The following is a 17,770-nucleotide window of genomic DNA, read 5'->3' on the forward strand; positions in this document are numbered from 1 at the left end:
CCGGACAAACCCAAGCCCCAGCCCATCCCAGGAGCTCAATCTGTCATACACTCATAGGCTCACCTCTCATCTCCTCCGGGCCCACCCAGCCCAACACAGTGGGCACCTGCAGCAGGCTCTTCAGTGAAAGCCCTAACGGATACCTCTACCAGCCATCATACATCACACCCCATCACACAGGACACACCTCCCACTGAGACCTATGACATGTGGCACCTCAGCCACAGCTGTGTCTGACCTCAGTTCTCAGGTCTGTACCTGCCATGGGCTTTGAGTTCCTGGTAAGGTACCACTTAAGCAAGGCTCTCAGGCAGAAACAAGAAACCCAATGGCTGCCAGAGGGAATTGAGCAGAGGAAGCTGGCTGGTGAGCTCTGCTGCCTAACAAACTTGACCAGGAGATTGGGGCTGGTGAGATGGCTCAGTGGGTAAGAGCACCCGACTGCTCTTCCGAAGGTCCAGAGTTCAAATCCCAGCAACCACATGGTGGCTCACAACCATCCGTAACGAGATATGGCGCCCTCTTCTGGAGTGTCTGAAGACAGCTACAGTGTAGTTATATATAATAAATAAATAAATCTTAAAAAAAAAAAAAAAAAAAAAGAGCACTGGCTAAGAAAAAAAAAACCTTGACCAGGAGATTTCTGTCAGTGTTTTTATTAGTAGTGCCTCTTTCCTGAGGGAACTGTGGTGTCAAAAGCCCAGAATCATCCGCACTGTCCTTCCACAACCCCCTGCGCCCAGTGTACAGTCTGCACCCAGAGTTCTAGAGCATGCATCTGTAACCTTGAGGCTAAGCACCTTGACTATAGAAGTGTAGGGTCCTGTGTTTGTCCCAGCTCCAGAGATACTACCTCCCCTTTGCATTATTAATTCATTGTCTCTTATCCTGAGCCCCTATTCTAAAGCCCACCAGGGTGTCTCAGCCCAGTCTTCTCCTTATATCCTGAATTCCTGCTCACTGAGCTAAAGCCTTGGGTTAGTCCCATGGTGACCAAAAGCCTGGATGCCCAGCTCTTTGGTTTCAACATCAGTCTCCCACCCACACAGCCTCTCCCAGCAGCAGGAGTTCAAGCCTGGAACCAGCTTTCAAGGTCTTCATAGACCTGGCTGCGGGGCAAGTAAGGGTAGCGGGCACAGATGGTGCAGAAGCGCTCCCTCCAGTCACCCAGGAGCCGCACACGGAGCCTGTCTCGCCAAGCAAAGAAGCCACGATAACGACTCTCATTCATGCTGACGAGGAAGACAGCCAGTTCACGGGCAGAGCTGAAGTCATCCACGTGTACAAAGGCATCTGGTGGCACAAAAGCCTCGTAGGTGGCCCGAGGAGGTCCCAGCGCCACGGGTACAGCACCAGCCGCCAGGGCATTGCGCCAGAACTTCTCAGTGATGTAGTCCCGATGCTGTGAGTTCTCAAAGGCCAGGTAGAAGCGGTACCGGGCCAAAGTGGGCAGCAGACAATTAGCGCACAGGGGCCGTCTGCTGGCACGACCGAACACATCCACTTGCAGATGAGGGGCCAGCTGCCGGTACAACTTTGCACGCTGCTGCCGCTCCTGGAAATTGCTGATCACCCAGGCAGCCATCCTGCTTTTGGCCGGTAGTGGGGAGGTGGTCCCAGAGAGAGGCTCCAAGCGACCGTAGGGTACAAAGATATCTGAATCACGCCGATAGCTCAGCACCCAGTTGAAGATGCCCCGGAAGCGATGGAGACCATGGGTATTACTGGGCGATTCCATGGAGGCCCAGACCCAAGGCTGTCCGTGTGGCCTCTGGTCCAGGGGCAGGCGAGATCGCCGGGTTTGCAGCTCACGGTGGTGGAAGACCACAGCATCAGCACTGGCTATCAGGCTCCGGTTAGCACTCAGAAGGCAGCTGGCCATGCCATAGCGAGTGCAGGTGTCACCAGGTAGCTCTGGTGGCCGGTTGGTGAAAGGCCAGTGCCAGATAAGGATGGTGAGTGTGGACTGAGACACTGGGGCACTTCCAGGAGCTGATCCCCGCAGCCAGAAAAGCCAGATTATCATGAACGTTGCACCTCCAGCCAGGCCGCCCCAGGCCCGCAGCCTCCGGGCGGGGTGGTACCCTGAAGCAAAATTAAAAAAAGGAGTGGCCCTGTCACCCGAGGCTCAGGGACACCCATAAATCCCCATCATCCCCAGCTGGGACCGCTCAAGGGCCAGGCACTCACCAATACAATTCATCTGGAGCCTTCTGGAAATTCACCAAGGAAAGAAGATTTTCAAATCACAGCAGCAGCCTCTCCAACAGAGGCACCCTGAAATCACAGCTGCTGCTCAGCTCAGCCTCTGGGGCTCCTCACCATCTACCAAGGTGAGGAAGCCAGGGACCTTCCCACTTCTGCCCCGCCCTACCCCTTCAATCTTTGGCATCAACCACTATCCAACCCCTACCCCACCCACCCCGTCTTCTGCTCAAAGAGGGAATTGAGACAAGAGGAAGGCCAAGACAAGGCCCCCTTCCCAACCATGCTGGTCCCTAGAAATGACCAGCTAGGCATATGGAGAAAGAGGAGGAAGAGGAGGAGGGAGAAGAGGAGGAGAAGGAGGAAGAGAAAGAGGAGGCAGAGAAGAATGAGGAGGAGGAGGAGGAGGAGGAGGCCTGCTTGCCTTTAGGAAAAGGAAAGGCCCTTGTGAGCACTCTGAGCAGAAGTGATCCCTTCCCCAATGAGCACCTCCATCCTCTGCCCACCACACAACCCCAGGGCACCCAAAGAGAGCAACTGCATTTTCCCAGGAGGCCACAGAGGCCCCTCCCTGTAATGATGATACCCACTTCCTCCAATCCCTCATTAATCTGGACCTGTTCTCCCAGATCCTCAGGCATCACAAACTACTGTTCTGCCACCTCTAGAAGATGCCTTGTTCTCAGAATTGTGATCCTCAGAAAAGGGCCTCATCACAGTCTGATGAGGCATCAGCACTTGCCCTGAAGGGCAGACCCAGGAGCTACCTGCAGTGGACTAGGGGGTGGGGGTGGGGGGAGTGCCCTGGGGATTCTTATCTTTCCCTGCCAAGACCTGTGAGCATACAAACCTTGAACTGTAGGCTCAGCCCAAGGTTCAGGGCTGGAAGAGTTGCAGGTTGCTTCCTTCCTGCTCTCCCAGGAGGGGGCTTTCCAGTCTGGAAAGGGAAGGAGTCTGTGTGTCCCTGGCGTGGACAGGCAGGCTGGTGGGCAGGGGGGTGGCATCCACTCCAGAAACAGGAAAGCTAGTCCCAGCCTCAGGTCCAAGCTTGTTTGGTTCCCCTCCAGCAGGCTCTGGTGGGATAAGCTATAGCTTGTAGCCAAGGTTCCTCTCCATCTCACCAAGCCTTCCAATCTGGGGATGCAATGACCCAGCACAGACCAGGGTAGGGTGGCCCAGCAGGGTCACTCAGAGCTTCAACCTATACAAAGCTTTTAGCTAAGCTTCCTCCATTCCCACCAGATCCCCCACTCTGCTGAGCCAGACACTATGGAGCCCTGTATGGAGAATAGCAGGCCAGGCTTGTCCATGTCCCAGAGTTCCAGACCGGGAGTTCTGAACAGGAGGACAGTGTTGGCCAGATCGGCCCCAGCATCCCTTTGGGGATCACCTCCTACACTTCGCTCTGCCTGACCCGACCCGACCCTATGTCACTCCAGCGCTTCTAGGATTCCTGCCCCCACCCCCACCGCCAGCCATAGTCTCACGTGACAAGGCTGCTGTTGAGACAGGTACCAAGAAACTGACAGCAGTGTCATGGCCAGGGCAGAGGCGAGTGCAGGCTGATTGGCACCTCAGAAGTGCCCTGCCCATCCCCTCGCAGGGTATAACTTCCAGATTGTGGTGGAGAGTTTGCGCAATGCCTAAAGGGGAAGGGAGGGTATGGGTGCCATCAGAAACTATCTAGCTGGTTTGAGGTACAACGTAAGGTGGGTACCGGGTGGGCAGCGGTACCCTTGCTTTTTCAGTCACTCTGTGCTTAGTAAGATAACCAGAGTGATATCTGCCCCTTTGTTTCCGCCCCGGCATCTTTCTTCACCTCTCCCCAAGCTGGTGACCCCAGGAGAGTCACATTCTGGCTTCAGAGTTCACTTCACCCCGCCCCACCTCTTCTCTCGTGTCAGGAACCCAGAAGGCTGTGGGGGACCTGCAGGAAGGGGGCCATCCTGCCAGCTTGGGGCCACAGGCTTCTGGCTGCCAGAGCCTGCTGTCCTTCCTGTTTGTGCCGCCAGGCTGGCTGGGGCCTTTGCCCCAGCCTCACCCACACCCACATGCTCTTCCCTTCCTGGGTGGATTTGAAGGAACCTCCCCCACATCTGCCTTGCTACTGTTATACTGACCCCTCCCCGTGCCAGCTCAGGTTGGAGGAAGGTCCCACAGGGTCTGTTAACTGTAGGGCACCTAACCATGAGAATTTGCCAACTGAGGAGTCAGTTCGGAAGTTTAGCTCAGAAATGGGGTCAGGGTGGAAAAGGGGGCGGGGGAATGTGAGAGATCATGAGTCAAAGGGAAAGCCAGGGTGCCTTGACATACCACCTCACCTCACCAGGCCTCCTCACTCACAAGGGCACCCAAATTCAGCTTTACATCTGGGGTTCCAGGATCAGGATCGCACATTCTATTCTACCCAGCCTAAGAGACCTTGTGGACCCTCCTCCAAGCAGAGCAGGGTACAGGCTGCATACCAGTCTGGGGAGAGAGAGAGAGAGAGAGAGAGAGAGAGAGAGAGAGAGAGAGAGAGAGAGAGAGAGAGAGAGAGAGAGAGAGAGAGAACACTTGGGGCAGCAGGATTTTAAGGAAAGTGCCTGCTTAGCCTGCCTGATCTGGACCCACTCCCCACCCCACCCCCCACCCCCCAAGACTGGTCAGATGTGTGTCTAGAGGTCCCCCTGGTGGCCATTCTCCAGAATCACTTGATCCTGCTAAGAAAGGCACTAACCCACTTAACAGTGGGGACTTAGGGCTCTAGGAACCTTCAGGCAAGGCTTGTCTTTGGAGAAGCATAGAGACAGGGCTTTATAGGCTTGCCGGCAGTAAAGGGGACACCTAGGTGAAGGAGCACGCTGCTGAAGGGTAACATGGCAGCAGGTTGGCAGGGGAAAGGTGTGGTCTCCGCAGTCTAGTCTCTCCTTTCCCATACTCTCTCATCAAGCCTGTCCTTAAACTTGTCTGGGTGCTGTTGTTTGATGAGCTACATATCTGCCAAGAGCTGGTTCTCTAGGGACTCAAGTACCACAGCCCAAGTTTTGCTTGTCCTTTTCTGGTTTGCACCAGGACAAGCTCCTCTGGGATGCACAGCTGTTGGGAAGTTGAGGCTGGAGTACCTAGAATCAGGGGCCACACCCTGGTGCCCCAGGCTGGGAGGGGCTGAAGGACATCACCTCCTAGGGGATTCGGGGATGAAGCTGGGAGGACTTTCTTTCTTTCTTTCTTTCTTTCTTTCTTTCTTTCTTTCTTTCTTTCTTTCTTTCCTGTGGGTGTTCTCTCCCCTCTCCCCTCTTCTCCCCTCTTCTCCCCTCTCTCCTCTCCCCTCTCCCCTCCTTTCCCCTCTCCACTCTCCCCTCCTCTCCCCTCCTCTCCCCTCTTCTCTCTCTCTCTCTCTCTCTCTCTCTCTCTCTCTCTCTCTCGTGTGTATGCCATATTTATTTACTTATTTATTTATTTATTTTGGTTTTTCGAGACAGGGTTTCTCTGTATTGCCCAGGCTGTTCTGGAACTCACTCTGTAGACCAAGCTGGCCTCAAACTCAGAAATCCACCTGCCTCTGCCTCCCAAGTGCTGGGATTAAAGGCGTGCACCACCACTACCCAGCATATACCACCTTTTTTGATACAGGATAGTCCACTGAACACGGAGCTCACCAACCAGCTAGCTTGGCTGGCTACAACAAGCCCCTGAGATCCCCTGGTCTTGGGGGTCACAGGCACACACCAACACTCCTATAATACTTATTTTAATTACTGGTTGGGAGTTAGAGAGGTGTTTAGCTGCTTTCCTAGAGGATATGGCTTGATTTCCAGCTCCTATGTGGTAGCTGACAATCATCTGTGACACAGTCCCAGGAGGATCCAACACACGAACGATTCTAACCTTAAAGGCACTGTACATGTGTGGAAATAAACACATTTTAAAAATTACTGACATTTGGGGATGGTGAAAAGGCTGAGGTTACAAGCTCATGCTGCTCTTGCAGAGAACTCAAGATCACTTGCTAGCATCTATTTTGGACGGCTCACAGCCTCCTGTAACTCCAGCTCCAGGGGCTCTGACACCTCCTTCTCACCTCTGTGGACAAATGCACGCACATACCCACACAGAGATGCATGTACATGCTAATTTAAAATAAAGTATTTTTAAATTGCCTTTATTTATTTATTTATTTATTTATTTATTTAATTTATTTATGAGTGTGTGTACACATGTACTGTACCATGGAGCATGGCATGTGTATGTGTGTACACATGTACTGTACCATGGAGCATGGCATGTGTATGTGTGTACATGTACTATACCATGGAGCATGGGTGTGTGTGTGTGTACACATGTACTGTACCATGGAGCATGGTGTGTGTGTGTGTGTGTACACATGTACTGTACCATGGAGCATGGTGTGTGTGTGTGTGCGCACATGTACTGTACCATGGAGTATGGTGTGTGTGTGTGTGTACATGTACTATACCATGGAGCATGGGTGTGTGTGTGTGTACACATGTACTGTACCATGGAGCATGGTGTGTGTGTGTGTGCGCACATGTACTGTACCATGGAGCATGGTGTGTGTGTGTGTGTGTACATGTACTATACCATGGAGCATGGTGTGTGTGTGTGTGTGTGTGTGTGTGTGTGTGTGTGTGTGTACATGTACTATACCATGGAGCATAGGGGGGTGTGTACACATGTACTGTACTACAGAGCATGGTGTGTGTGTGTGTGTGTGTACACATGTACTGTACCATGGAGCATGGCGTGTGTGTGTGCGTACACATGTACTGTACCATGGAGCATGGTGTGTGTGTGTACATGTACTATACCATGGAGCATAGGTGTGTGTGTGTGTACACATGTACTGTACTACAGAGCATGGTGTGTGTGTGTGTGGGTACACATGTACTGTACCATGGAGCATGGTGTGTGTGTGTGTGTATGTGTGTACACATGTACTGTACCATGGAGTATGGTGTGTGTGTGTGTGTGTACATGTACTATACCATGGAGCATGGTGTGTGTGTGTGTGTGTGCACATGTACTGTACCATGGAGTATGGTGTGTGTGTGTGTGTATGTGTGTACACATGTACTGTACCATGGAGCATGTGGAGGTCAGAAGACAACGTGCCATAGTCACCTCTCTCCTCCCATCATGTGGGTTCTGTGGACTAAATTTAGTCCATCAGGGTTAGAGTTGGTAGAAAGCACATTTACTTGCTAACCAATCTTTTTAGCCAAAATCTTTTTTTGGTTTTTGTTTGTTTGTTTGTTTTGTTTTTTCGAGACAGGGTTTCTCTGTGTAGCCCTGGCTGTCCTGGAACTCACTCTGTAGACCAGGCTGGCCTCAAACTCAGAAATCTGCCTGCCTCTGCCTCCCGAGTGCTGGGATTAAAGGCATGCGCCACCACTGCCTGGCTAGCCAAAATCTTTTAAATTACATATTATTTATTTGTGTGCATGTGTGTGTTGGAGTGGTGCATGTATGGAAATCAGAGGACAACTTGCAAGAATTTGTTCTCTCCTTCTTCTATCATGTGGCCAGGGGTTGACTCAAATAGTCAGGCTTAAGCCGGGCGTGGTGGCGCACGCCTTTAATCCCAGCACTCGGGAGGCTGAGGCAGGCGGATTTCTGAGTTCGAGGCCAGCCTGGTCTACAAAGTGAGTTCCAGGACAGCCAGAGCTATACAGAGAAACCCTGTCTCGAAAAGCCAAAAAAAAAAAAAAATAGTCAGGCTTGCCAGCAGCAGCATTTTACCCATTTAAGCCATCTTGCTTAAATCCACTCCCTGCCTGTTATGTGGCTGCTGTGAACCCCAGGTCCTCATGCTTGCAAGGAAACACTTTGCAAAACGAGCCATCTCCTCAGCCCCTGAATAGGAGAGCCTGTTTCCTAGAATACTGACAATACATTCTGTACCATGTTTGGTCTCACCCTGCAAGAAACTTGTTGATTTAAGAACATCTTTGTTTTTAAAGATTTATTTATTTATTTATTTTATGTATGTGAGTACACCATTGCTCTCTTCAGACACACCAGAAGAGGGCATCAGATCCCAATACAGATGGTTGTAAGCCACCATGTGATTGCTGGGAATTGAACTCAGGACCTCTGGAACAGTCAGTGCTCTTAACTGCTGAGCCATCTCTCCAGCCCTAAGGGCATCTTTCAAATGGATGGGTGTTATCCCAGGTTTGTGCTGGGGTAGAGATGGTCACTCTTTGGCATCTGTGCTGAGTGACGTCAAGAGGTTCTGTTAAAAGCCAGGTGTTGGTGGCACACACTTTTAATCCCAGCACTTGGGAGGCAGAGGCAGGCTGATCTATAAGTTTGAAGCTAGCCTGGTCTACAGAGTGAGTTCCAGGACAGCCAGAGTTTAAAAAGACAAAGCAGCTGAAACACAGATGCATCCTGCTGGGCTTCCTCTCACAAGAAGCAGATAGGATAGCTAGGATCCTAGGGGCCAGGCCTGCAGAAAGCTGAGGTGGGCTCAGGCCTCTGGCAAGTCAGCCCAGAAGACTGGCTTCTTGTTAGAGCCATCAAGGCACCCCTTAGCAGGGCCCTGGGACAGAGAAAGGACAGCAGAACTATTGGCACAAAGAAATTGAGCAAAATGGCTCTGAAAAGGGTGAAGCTATGCTCCTAGCCTAACAGTTGCATCACCAAGCCCCCATGGACCCCAGAGTAGGTAGCACAGACCCTAGGAACACACTGAGGATATCCAAAATGCTATAAAGGTGAGCATCAAGAACAGACCAGCAGAAAGAGCATTGCAAGCGTTGTGGACCTTCCCCTCTAGACAGGCTGAGCCCTGGGAAGTCCCCAGCTCAGGCTCCAGCCCCACAGGTGCGAGACAGGTGTGCTGAGTGCCAGGTTTCCCTTTGTTCTGGATGTGGTCTGCATCTCTCTCTATCCCAGTCCTCTGTGGGACCTCTGCAGACAGAGAGGTGCCAATGAGCACCCACTGCTATGCCTGGTGCTCAGCATCCTCCCTGTTTTTATCCCACACATTAGCCCAGAGGGAAGCAGGCTTACGGTAAAGGCCAGCTCAGGGCCACAGGCAAGTGAGACAGAAATTTTTGCTGTGGGGGACTCTGGCTCCAGAAAGGTGCTGCTTTGGATAAACCAATAGCTTCAAGCAGTGTTGGCCCCATTTCCCACTCATCTTCTTCACCACTCTTCAGGGACATGCTGATGTCTACACAGCTCTCTTTGTCTTCCCTATTGCAGGGCTGTCTAGGGCCTGTATACTCTCTACCCCAACAAATACTTATGAGTTCTGAATACAAACTTTGCCTCTCCATATCTATTGATGACCTGATTTCAGCACCTTTCACCACATTATTACACACACACACACACACCACACCACACGAAAACACACATGCACACACACACACATAAGCACACACACACATTAACACACACACATGCACATAAGCACACACATGCACATAAGCACACACACACACTCACTTTACCCCGAGTGTGTAACCATGCATTATGTTGGTAAATTGCCGCGCGTTATTTGAGTTCGCCTAAGAAGCTGGTTCTGGAAGGGGAGGTGCCATCTCCTCATCCCCTCATTTCAGACTCAGGCATATTTAATATTTATCTTAAAGTCTCCTTTGAGATCACTTGTCTAAGGATGGTATGCAGCCCCCTAACTCCATGACAGGAAGAGAACAGGAGAGAGAGAGAGAATATTGCATACTTGAGAACAGCTAGCGAGCTAAGCCATTTCCAACTGAGGTTACTATTGTTTATCCTGAGGAAGACAAAGCTGAAGTGTGGCCAGGAGCAGCTAGGCCACCAAAGAAGCCCAACTGGGAGCCCCGACTGACCACCACACCCTCCCCAGCCGGGACCTTTTCTTTCACTTGGATGCCTCCTTCTGCTCTGCCCAGGACTTGGTCGTGAACCCAGCTGATTGCCCCACAGGGCTTCCCCAGCAAAAATGTGCTGCACTGTTTGTTGGTATTTATTGTTTTTCAGACAGGATTTCTGTGTAGCTCTGGCTGTTCTGGAACTTGCTCTGTAAACCAGGCTGGCCTCAAACTTACAGAGATTCGACTGCCTCTGCATACTGAGTGCTGGGATTAAAGGACACCATACCCAGCTTCTGCTGGAGGTTATGAGCACTTAATTGATTGCGTTTTGTAATCTGTCTGTGTGTCTACCTCCTACCTATTCTTATTATTTGGCTTGCTGTACACTTAATACACTCACCCATTTGAAACAGAAAGTATGGTTAGGATAGGTCATTATTCCAACTGTCCAGAACATAACTAGCAAAGGTAGCAGGATGCTATTTCTGTTTTTAAGGAGTGACTGCTATAAAAAGTAGAAAGGGACCTAAGAGATAATGAAACTGGAGATGAAGGGAGTGCTCCCAGAGCACTCAACCTTACATGCAGCCACTGCTAGATCCAGAGGAACAAATGTCATCTTTGTCACCCTGCAGTGACAGGGTTAAAGTACAGAAGAGATCTCTGCCTCTCCTCCCTCTCTGCCTTTCCTTGCTAATGAAGGCTGCAGCAGGCCCACACCTTAGCACAACCGACTCCATGGTGGAAGTCCCTCTCAAATTGTACAACTCACTGTCAAAGTCCATAGTCACACATTTCTGTCCGTTTTGTTCCTCTGGGTTAAGACCTGTGCCCCCTTCTTTTGGGGATGTGAGTCCTTTTGGCTTTGCCAGGTCACCCAGAGAATCCCCCCACCCCTAAAAGCCCTGCACCTGCCCCACTCTGGGAGCAGCAGGCCTTGCTTGTTTGTTGCTTGACTCTTGCTCAATCAGGGTTGGCCCCTGTCTGGAGTGAGGAGGGGCTAGGCCTCTCCTCCAGGGACCCTTGCCATCTAAGTGGCAATAGTTCTCCAAGGTGAGCATTTTCTCTATTCAGTGCCTGCTCTACCAAGTCCCAGAGACGTTCTCTGAGCTGAGCCCAAGGAAAAGAGAAAGCTTTTATTTCCCTTTCATTATTTACATCATTTTTAACCAATTATCCATATAACTGGAAAACTCAAAGCCCACCATTCTCTTAAAAACAATTATAAAATAAAACAAAACAACAACAACCCAGCTGTGCAGTGGTGGTGCACGCCTTTAATCCCAGCACTCACAAAGCAGAGGCAGGTGGATCCCTGTGAGTTTGAGACAGCCAAGGCTACATGCGGGCGTCCCCCCTCCCCCTCCCCCATCGACATACGCAACCTGTCTCAAAGAAAACTGAGAACGATGCCAAGCAATGGAGTCTGACCAAGAGACTCTAAACAATTTCCACAGGTACCTTTTAGAAAGAATCAAGACAACTGCCAAAAAGATTTCCTTTGTCACCAGTCAGTCTCAGATAGTAAATAAAAAATTATAAAAATTTAAAAGAAATTATAGATAGAACTAGGTCCCAGTTGCTGGATGTGTCTTGAAAGAAAGTCAGAGAGCTGACTGCATAAATTGAAAGCCATGGTCACCTTCTCTGGTGATGAGAGGCAGTTAGACTTACAGAGAGAGGCTCAGCAAAATTTTGGTGTCTCATCCTCTGCCAGAAGAAACTGGCTCCCCAGGACTGGCCTCAGACCAGGTGCCTGAAATTGTTCAACTAACTAGTACAACTTCCTCCATCCAGATTAAACCATCCCCAATGACCTGGGAAACAAAAGGGAATATTGTAGACCATATTTCCTGATTTAAATAAACAGGCATTCTGGTGCCCTGTCAGTCACGCTGGGTCACCCCTCTCCTGCCCGTGAAGAACCCTGGCACCTCTGATTCTCCTGAGTCTGATTCTTCCAGAGAAACAGGTGTGCCCTGCTAGGACTGGAAAGCTGGACCTCAGCCTCCCCTTGGCAGAGGCGAGCCAACCCATCTTTGCTTTTGAATGGACAGACCCAGAGGCAGGCTATACACCTAAATTAGGTAGCACTCGAATGTAAAGACAATAAATGCTGACCTGCTCTTCATGAGAGGTTTTCCTGGGAAAATACACTCTAAGAAGACCACTGAAGGGCTCCTGCTAGGGCTACAGACAAAACATCAGCTAAGGAAGTCCAACTTTGCACACCAGAGGCTACCTAGCTTGCCTACCAGCTGAGGGGAGGCAAACCGTCTCAGAGTAGCTGCCATCCTAAACTCTAAGACTAGAGTCGCGTTTGAGAGTTCCTAGGTGCAGTTAGGTATCCCTGCTGCTGGACTCTAGAGTTTGGGAAAATAGCAAGGCACACACCAACACAGAAAGGGGCACTGAGCCCTAATCTGGACTGAGACTAAACAAAAGGCTTTTGAGGCTTTAAAAGTAGCACGAACCTCAGCTCCAGCCCTAGTGCTTCCAATTGGCTCAAAGCCTTTTGTCCACAAGACAAAAGACAAAAAGTTCTCACCCAAACTTTGGGACCATGGAAACACCCTGTGACATACATGTCCAAATGACTGGTGCCTGTAGGCAAAGGATGACCCACTTGTTGAAGAGCCGAGATGGTTACTGCTAGTTTAATAAAAGAGGGCAAGCAAGTTAACTCTGGGTCCATATCTTATATTCATAGCCCCCCAATGCACGGCTGAGGCATTGAGGTTCCTGAGGTCCCTGAGGAACACCAGGAAGCTGGCTCTCTACTGACTGTGGGACCCAGGACCAGGCCCTGCTCCTAGACCACCCTTGAGTCCAGTCTGAGAAACCTACTGCCATCAATTCAGCACCTTCTTGTCTATCATGCAGATGCTCATCTATGTCTGTCATAAAGATAAAGCCAGATACACAGGAGCTGTAGTAGTTACTTTATCTGAAATGATTTGGGCCCAAGCTGGGTACCACAGCACAGAGCGCAGGCCTGATAAATCTGACCCAGATGGATAGATGGAGACTATTACCATGGGCCATCACCAGTCAGTATACTTTTATTACAGGGCACATCCACGGTATGATCTACAGAGAAAGTAGGCTTCTCACCGCTGGAAAAAAAGACATTAAAAAAATCCTGGCTATCCCAGAGGCTATTTAGCTTCCAAATTGTTGGGCTACTAACCTGGCTGCTCAACAAACAGCCATAAGACCAATGGGGCCTGTTGATATTCTGATAACGGCAACAGTTGGTGCTGTCTGAAGAAGAAATGGACAGCTCAAATCCAAAGGTTGATGGAGGAGACAACTGTAAAAACTCTGGTAGCTGAACTTCACCAGGCTATTCATCCGTGGTCCACAGAATTATCGGTGTTGCTCAGACCAAGGTATGTTATACCTAGACTAGACTAAATGCTGGATTTGTGCTCAAATGAATCCAAAACAGAGAGTCCTTATCCAGGAAGTGTGCAGATGAGAGACTAATACACCCTGGAAAACTCTGAAAAAACTGACTTGACCAAGATCTGGCTCACTAGAGAAGGATAAAAGTACTTGCTGGCCTGGAGAGATGGGTCAGTGTTTAAAAGCACTGGTTGCTCTTCCAGAGGTCCTGAGTTCAATTCCCAGCAACCGTATAGTGGCTCATAACCATCTGTAATAGGATCTGATGCCCTCTTAGGTGTGTCTGAAAACAGCTACAGAGTACTCTTATGCATTAAATAAATAAGTAATTTTTAAGTACTTGCTAGTTTTGTTTTTAAAGATGTATTTATTTATTTACTTATTTATTTATTTATGAAGGCTCACTCTATCTGCATGTGCACTTGCATGCCAGAAGAGGGCATCAGATCCATTACAGATGGTTGTGAGCCACCATGTGGTTGCTGGGGATTGAACTCAGACAGTGTTCTTAACTGCTGAGCCATCTCTCCAGCCCTGTGTCTTTATAAATACCCTTTGGGGCTGGATAAAAGTGTTCCCACCCAGATAAAATTGCTCAAATAGTGCTTTAAAAGCTCCTCCAGGAAATTCCACCCATCCCGAAAAAACATAGCTGGGCAGTGGTGATGCATACCTTTAATTCCAGCACCTGGGAGACATAAGCAGAAAGATCCTATGAGTCCGAGGCCAGCCTGATCTACAAAATGAGGGTTAGGGTCCAACCACCATTGCTGTCAGGCCTGGACCTGGGTACTAAGAAAGACAGATACAGGGAAAGTATTAGCTAGTGTCACTACAGACCAGAAACGCATATTCATTTTGACCTTTGCTCACTAATGGCCACTTTAAATATCTGGTTGTATGAGAGAAAGGAAAGATATGGGAGTTTATCTCTGATAAAGGAATAGAGAGTTTACAATTCTATGCACGCCCTGTGGCTGAGCCCCTAGGTTGCCCAGAAACAGGGGAGTTTCCATTGCAAAAGTTGGGGTTTTAAAACTAACATTTCCTGGGAAAAAAATCCTTTCTGGCCTTTTGAGAGATTGAGAAAACTTGGGGAATCAAACTCTATGCCACAAAAAAGGGTCTTTGGGGATAGATTCAATCAATACTAGTTAAAAATCAGCCAAGATTGCTGTTTATGCTTAGACATGCAGACCCACACTACATAGGAATAGAAACTGTCAACCCATTGACTGATGATGAGATTCACTGTGACTCAGGGCAGCCCAGATTAATGTTAAAGGACTTACAAAGAACTTGCAAATACCCAAGCCTCTAACCTAGCTATTTCTCCTTACTCTGATGTCTGCTATTCAGTCCTATGAGTTAACTCATCTGGATAACAGCAGTATTACCAAGCCCCTGAGACTATCTGGTGCTGTCTGGTGCTAATGGTTTGCCTAAATGTGCCTCTTCTGATACTTTCCAAACTAAATAGACGGGTTGGTCAGGACCTAGAGGTATTAGAAAAACAGTTAGATTCCCTTGCAGAAATGGTCATACAAAATTAAAAAGATTTATTTTATTATTATTTTGGGGGGGGGGTTTCAAGACAGGGTTTCTTTGTATAGCCCTAGCTGTTCTGGAACTCACTCTGTAGACCAGGCTGACCTCAAACTCAGAAATCTCCCTGCCTCTGCCTCCCGAGTGCTGGGATTAAAGGCGTGCACCACCACGCCCAGCTAAAAAAGGTTTAAACTTCTCTTGATTGATATATATATATATATATATATATATATATATATATATATATATATATATGCTATGGGCTGGAGAGATGGCTCAGCGGTTAAGAGCACTGACTGCTCTTCCGAAGGTCCTGAGTTCAAATTCCGGCAACCACATGGTGGCTCACAACCATCTGTAATGGGATCTGACACCCTCTTCTGCATCTGAAGATAGCTACAGTATACTTAGACATAATAATAAATCTTTGGGGGGGGGGAAAGCTATGTATGGCTTGAAAAAAAAACATGTTGCTTCTATGCTAATTGATAAAGAGAATTTTTTTTTAAATCTTGCCATGATGTGGGTTGGGACTCAAAAAGAAAAAGAAGCAAAGATATGAATCAGGTAATTGATGCCAGTTTCTGTCCTCTTGGTCCCCTGGCTAACTATTCCACTATCAGCATTGACTGAGGCTGGGCAGGCCCCTTCATCTTAAACTATATGGCCAACTGTATGGTTCAGTAAAATTAATGGTCCTTAGGACCAACTAGACCTCTTTAGGGCAGGATGAGCCCACGATTTGACTCATTCACTAAGTTCAGTAGGGAATGTAACAGGACCCCAGAGCACAACTGACTCCATGATGGGAAGGCCATTCAGGCTGTAGAACTCAGCATACAGACAGCATCATATAGCAGAACAAAAAAAGACCTAATCCATCAAAGTCCACAGTTGTAGGAAAGTCTCAGAATGCCCTAACCTTGCTTTTTGGCTTCTGTATTTCTGCTCCTGGCTATGTGTTCTTGTTAACTGAAGTATGTCAACCCAGGGCGTGGTTTTCATGCTTAACAGTTCATCCTGAGAAAGGCTCAAAGCTACACTGGGATCCTGAGTACCCAGTGTAATCACTGGATGAATAATAAAGACTTTCTATTGGCTTAAACCCATGTCCCAGCAGTCTTCTCTAGTGAATACCCCATAACAAAGGTCACTGATAATTCCACAGGCTCTGGCTTGTATGTAAAACAGGAGGAAACTTAAAGGCTTAACACTATGGACAGATAAAATCTTCATTTACAACACTGTGCCATATATGTGTGTGTGTGTGTGTGTGTGTGTGTGTGTGTGTGTAAAATTTTGATTGAACTTTTGTTTATAGAAATAAGAGACTGTAAGTAGATGAGAAGTATATAAATTAGATTGTTATTTTGGTCAAAAAGAAAATAATATTGCAGACAAGGGTAGATTTTACCAAATACAATAAGATGTTTGTCCTGAAACTGAAAGATGAGGACAAAATTAAAAAATGCAAGCTGTAGCACTAAGTTGCAGAAGGCCTGAGTTGTATGAGAGCTGTGGACAGGATTTAAAGATGGTGTATGTCTAGTCTAATCAAGACAAAGACTAGGGTGGGGGGTGGGGTAACTGCTTGGAGAAACTGAGTCATAGCAAAATCAACACTTACTTAAAATTGTTTTGTTGGGCTGGTGAGATGGCTCAGTGGGTAAGAGCACCCGACTGCTCTTCTGAAGGTCCAGAGTTCTAATCCCAGCAACCACATGGTGGCTCACAACCATCTGTAACGAGATCTGGCGCCCTCTTCTGGAGTGTCTGAAGACAGCTACAGTGTACTTACATATAATAAATAAATCTTTAAAAAAAAAATTGTTTTGTTTTTGTTTGTTTGTTTGTTTGTTTTTTTCAAGACAGGGTTTCTCTGTATAGCCCTGGCTGTCCTGGAACTCACTCTGTAGACCAGGCTGGCCTCGAACTCAGAAATCCGCCTGCCTCTGCCTCCGAGTGCTGGGATTAAAGGCGTGCGCCACCACGCCCGGCTAGTTGTTTTGTTTTTATCTAAGCTTTCTCTAAATGTTACACAGAACTTAAAATTACAAAGCTAAAAAGAAAAAAGAAAAAAACAAAACCCCAGGAGTGGTGGCAGATCTCTGAGTTCTAGGCCAGCCAGGTGTACAAAGTGAGCTTTAGGACAGTCAGGGCTACACAGAAAAACCCTGTCTTGAAAACATTACAAAAAAGTTACAAAGTTAGTATAGTAAAGCCATCTTTTGGGGGATGGCCAAAACCTGGAGCTCTGCACCCAGGAGAATTAGAAGGTCAAAAGGTCTTCCAACATTTGACCCTTGCCCTGAATGGCCAGCTAGGACCCAGGGAACACTGGGACCCCTCCCTTCCTCTTTGTTATTTAGACCAGGCTGACCATGAACTCATAGAGATCTGTCTGCCTCAGCCTCCCAAGCATCCAGCTCACCTGTCTTCTTGACCAGAGGCCATAGAGCCTCCAGAGATTAGACTTTAACCAGTATATGTCCTACTGGAAGGAAAATCATGAAGGGACATGTTCCCTATGCTTTCAAAGGAAGTCATATGGTCAGCAGGATTCTGACCCAGTCCTACAGACAACACAACTTGTTGAGAAAAAAAAAAAAACTAAAGGAGCCAGGATGCTCCTCTTCATTCATTCAGTTGGCTGGGCACTCAGGAGACAGAGGCAGAGGCAGGCGAATTGCTAGGACAGCCAAAGGGGCACGTGCACATGCTTGCACACACAGTACTTTCATTCATTCAGAACTGAAAATATGGCTGCTATCATGGGTCTCTGAACCATAAAGGTC

The 17,770-nt window shown here is 48.4% G+C and overlaps 1 protein-coding gene across 3 annotated transcripts; it reads right to left on the reverse strand.

The window, feature by feature from the left end:
- Positions 1-1,069: 1,069 nt before the first annotated feature.
- On the reverse strand, positions 1,070-3,743 carry Fut7 (fucosyltransferase 7). Of its 3 annotated transcripts, none has more exons than XM_085831025.1 (2): positions 3,698-3,743; positions 1,070-2,085 (listed from the first exon to the last, which is right to left on the reverse strand). In XM_085831025.1, the coding sequence occupies exons 1-2, from the start codon at positions 3,741-3,743 to the stop codon at positions 1,070-1,072; spliced, it is 1,062 nt and encodes a 353-aa protein (XP_085687151.1). The 3 variants fall into 3 exon arrangements, with proteins under 3 accessions (XP_085687151.1, XP_021012618.1, XP_085687152.1); XM_021156959.2 differs by lacking the exon at positions 3,698-3,743 and adding an exon at positions 3,056-3,209; XM_085831026.1 differs by lacking the exon at positions 3,698-3,743 and adding an exon at positions 2,191-2,218.
- Between the last annotated feature and the right edge of the window lie 14,027 nt (positions 3,744-17,770).

Source organism: Mus caroli, unplaced genomic scaffold (assembly GCF_978045245.1).
Source record: "Mus caroli unplaced genomic scaffold, Mus_caroli_1 scaffold_2, whole genome shotgun sequence".
In the NCBI taxonomy this organism is placed as follows: Eukaryota; Metazoa; Chordata; class Mammalia; order Rodentia; family Muridae; genus Mus; species Mus caroli.

What these genes read in the sequence shown, in the direction of transcription:
- Fut7 (XM_021156959.2), bottom strand. Translation starts at nt 3,209, where the DNA reads ATGCCACCCCCCTGCCCACCAGCCTGCCTGTCCACGCCAGGGACACAC. An exon ending in GGCTGAGCCTACAGTTCAAG is followed by an intron (nt 2,086 to 3,055) that starts GTTTGTATGCTC and finishes ATTTTGCTTCAG; the next exon opens with GGTACCACCCCGCCCGGAGG.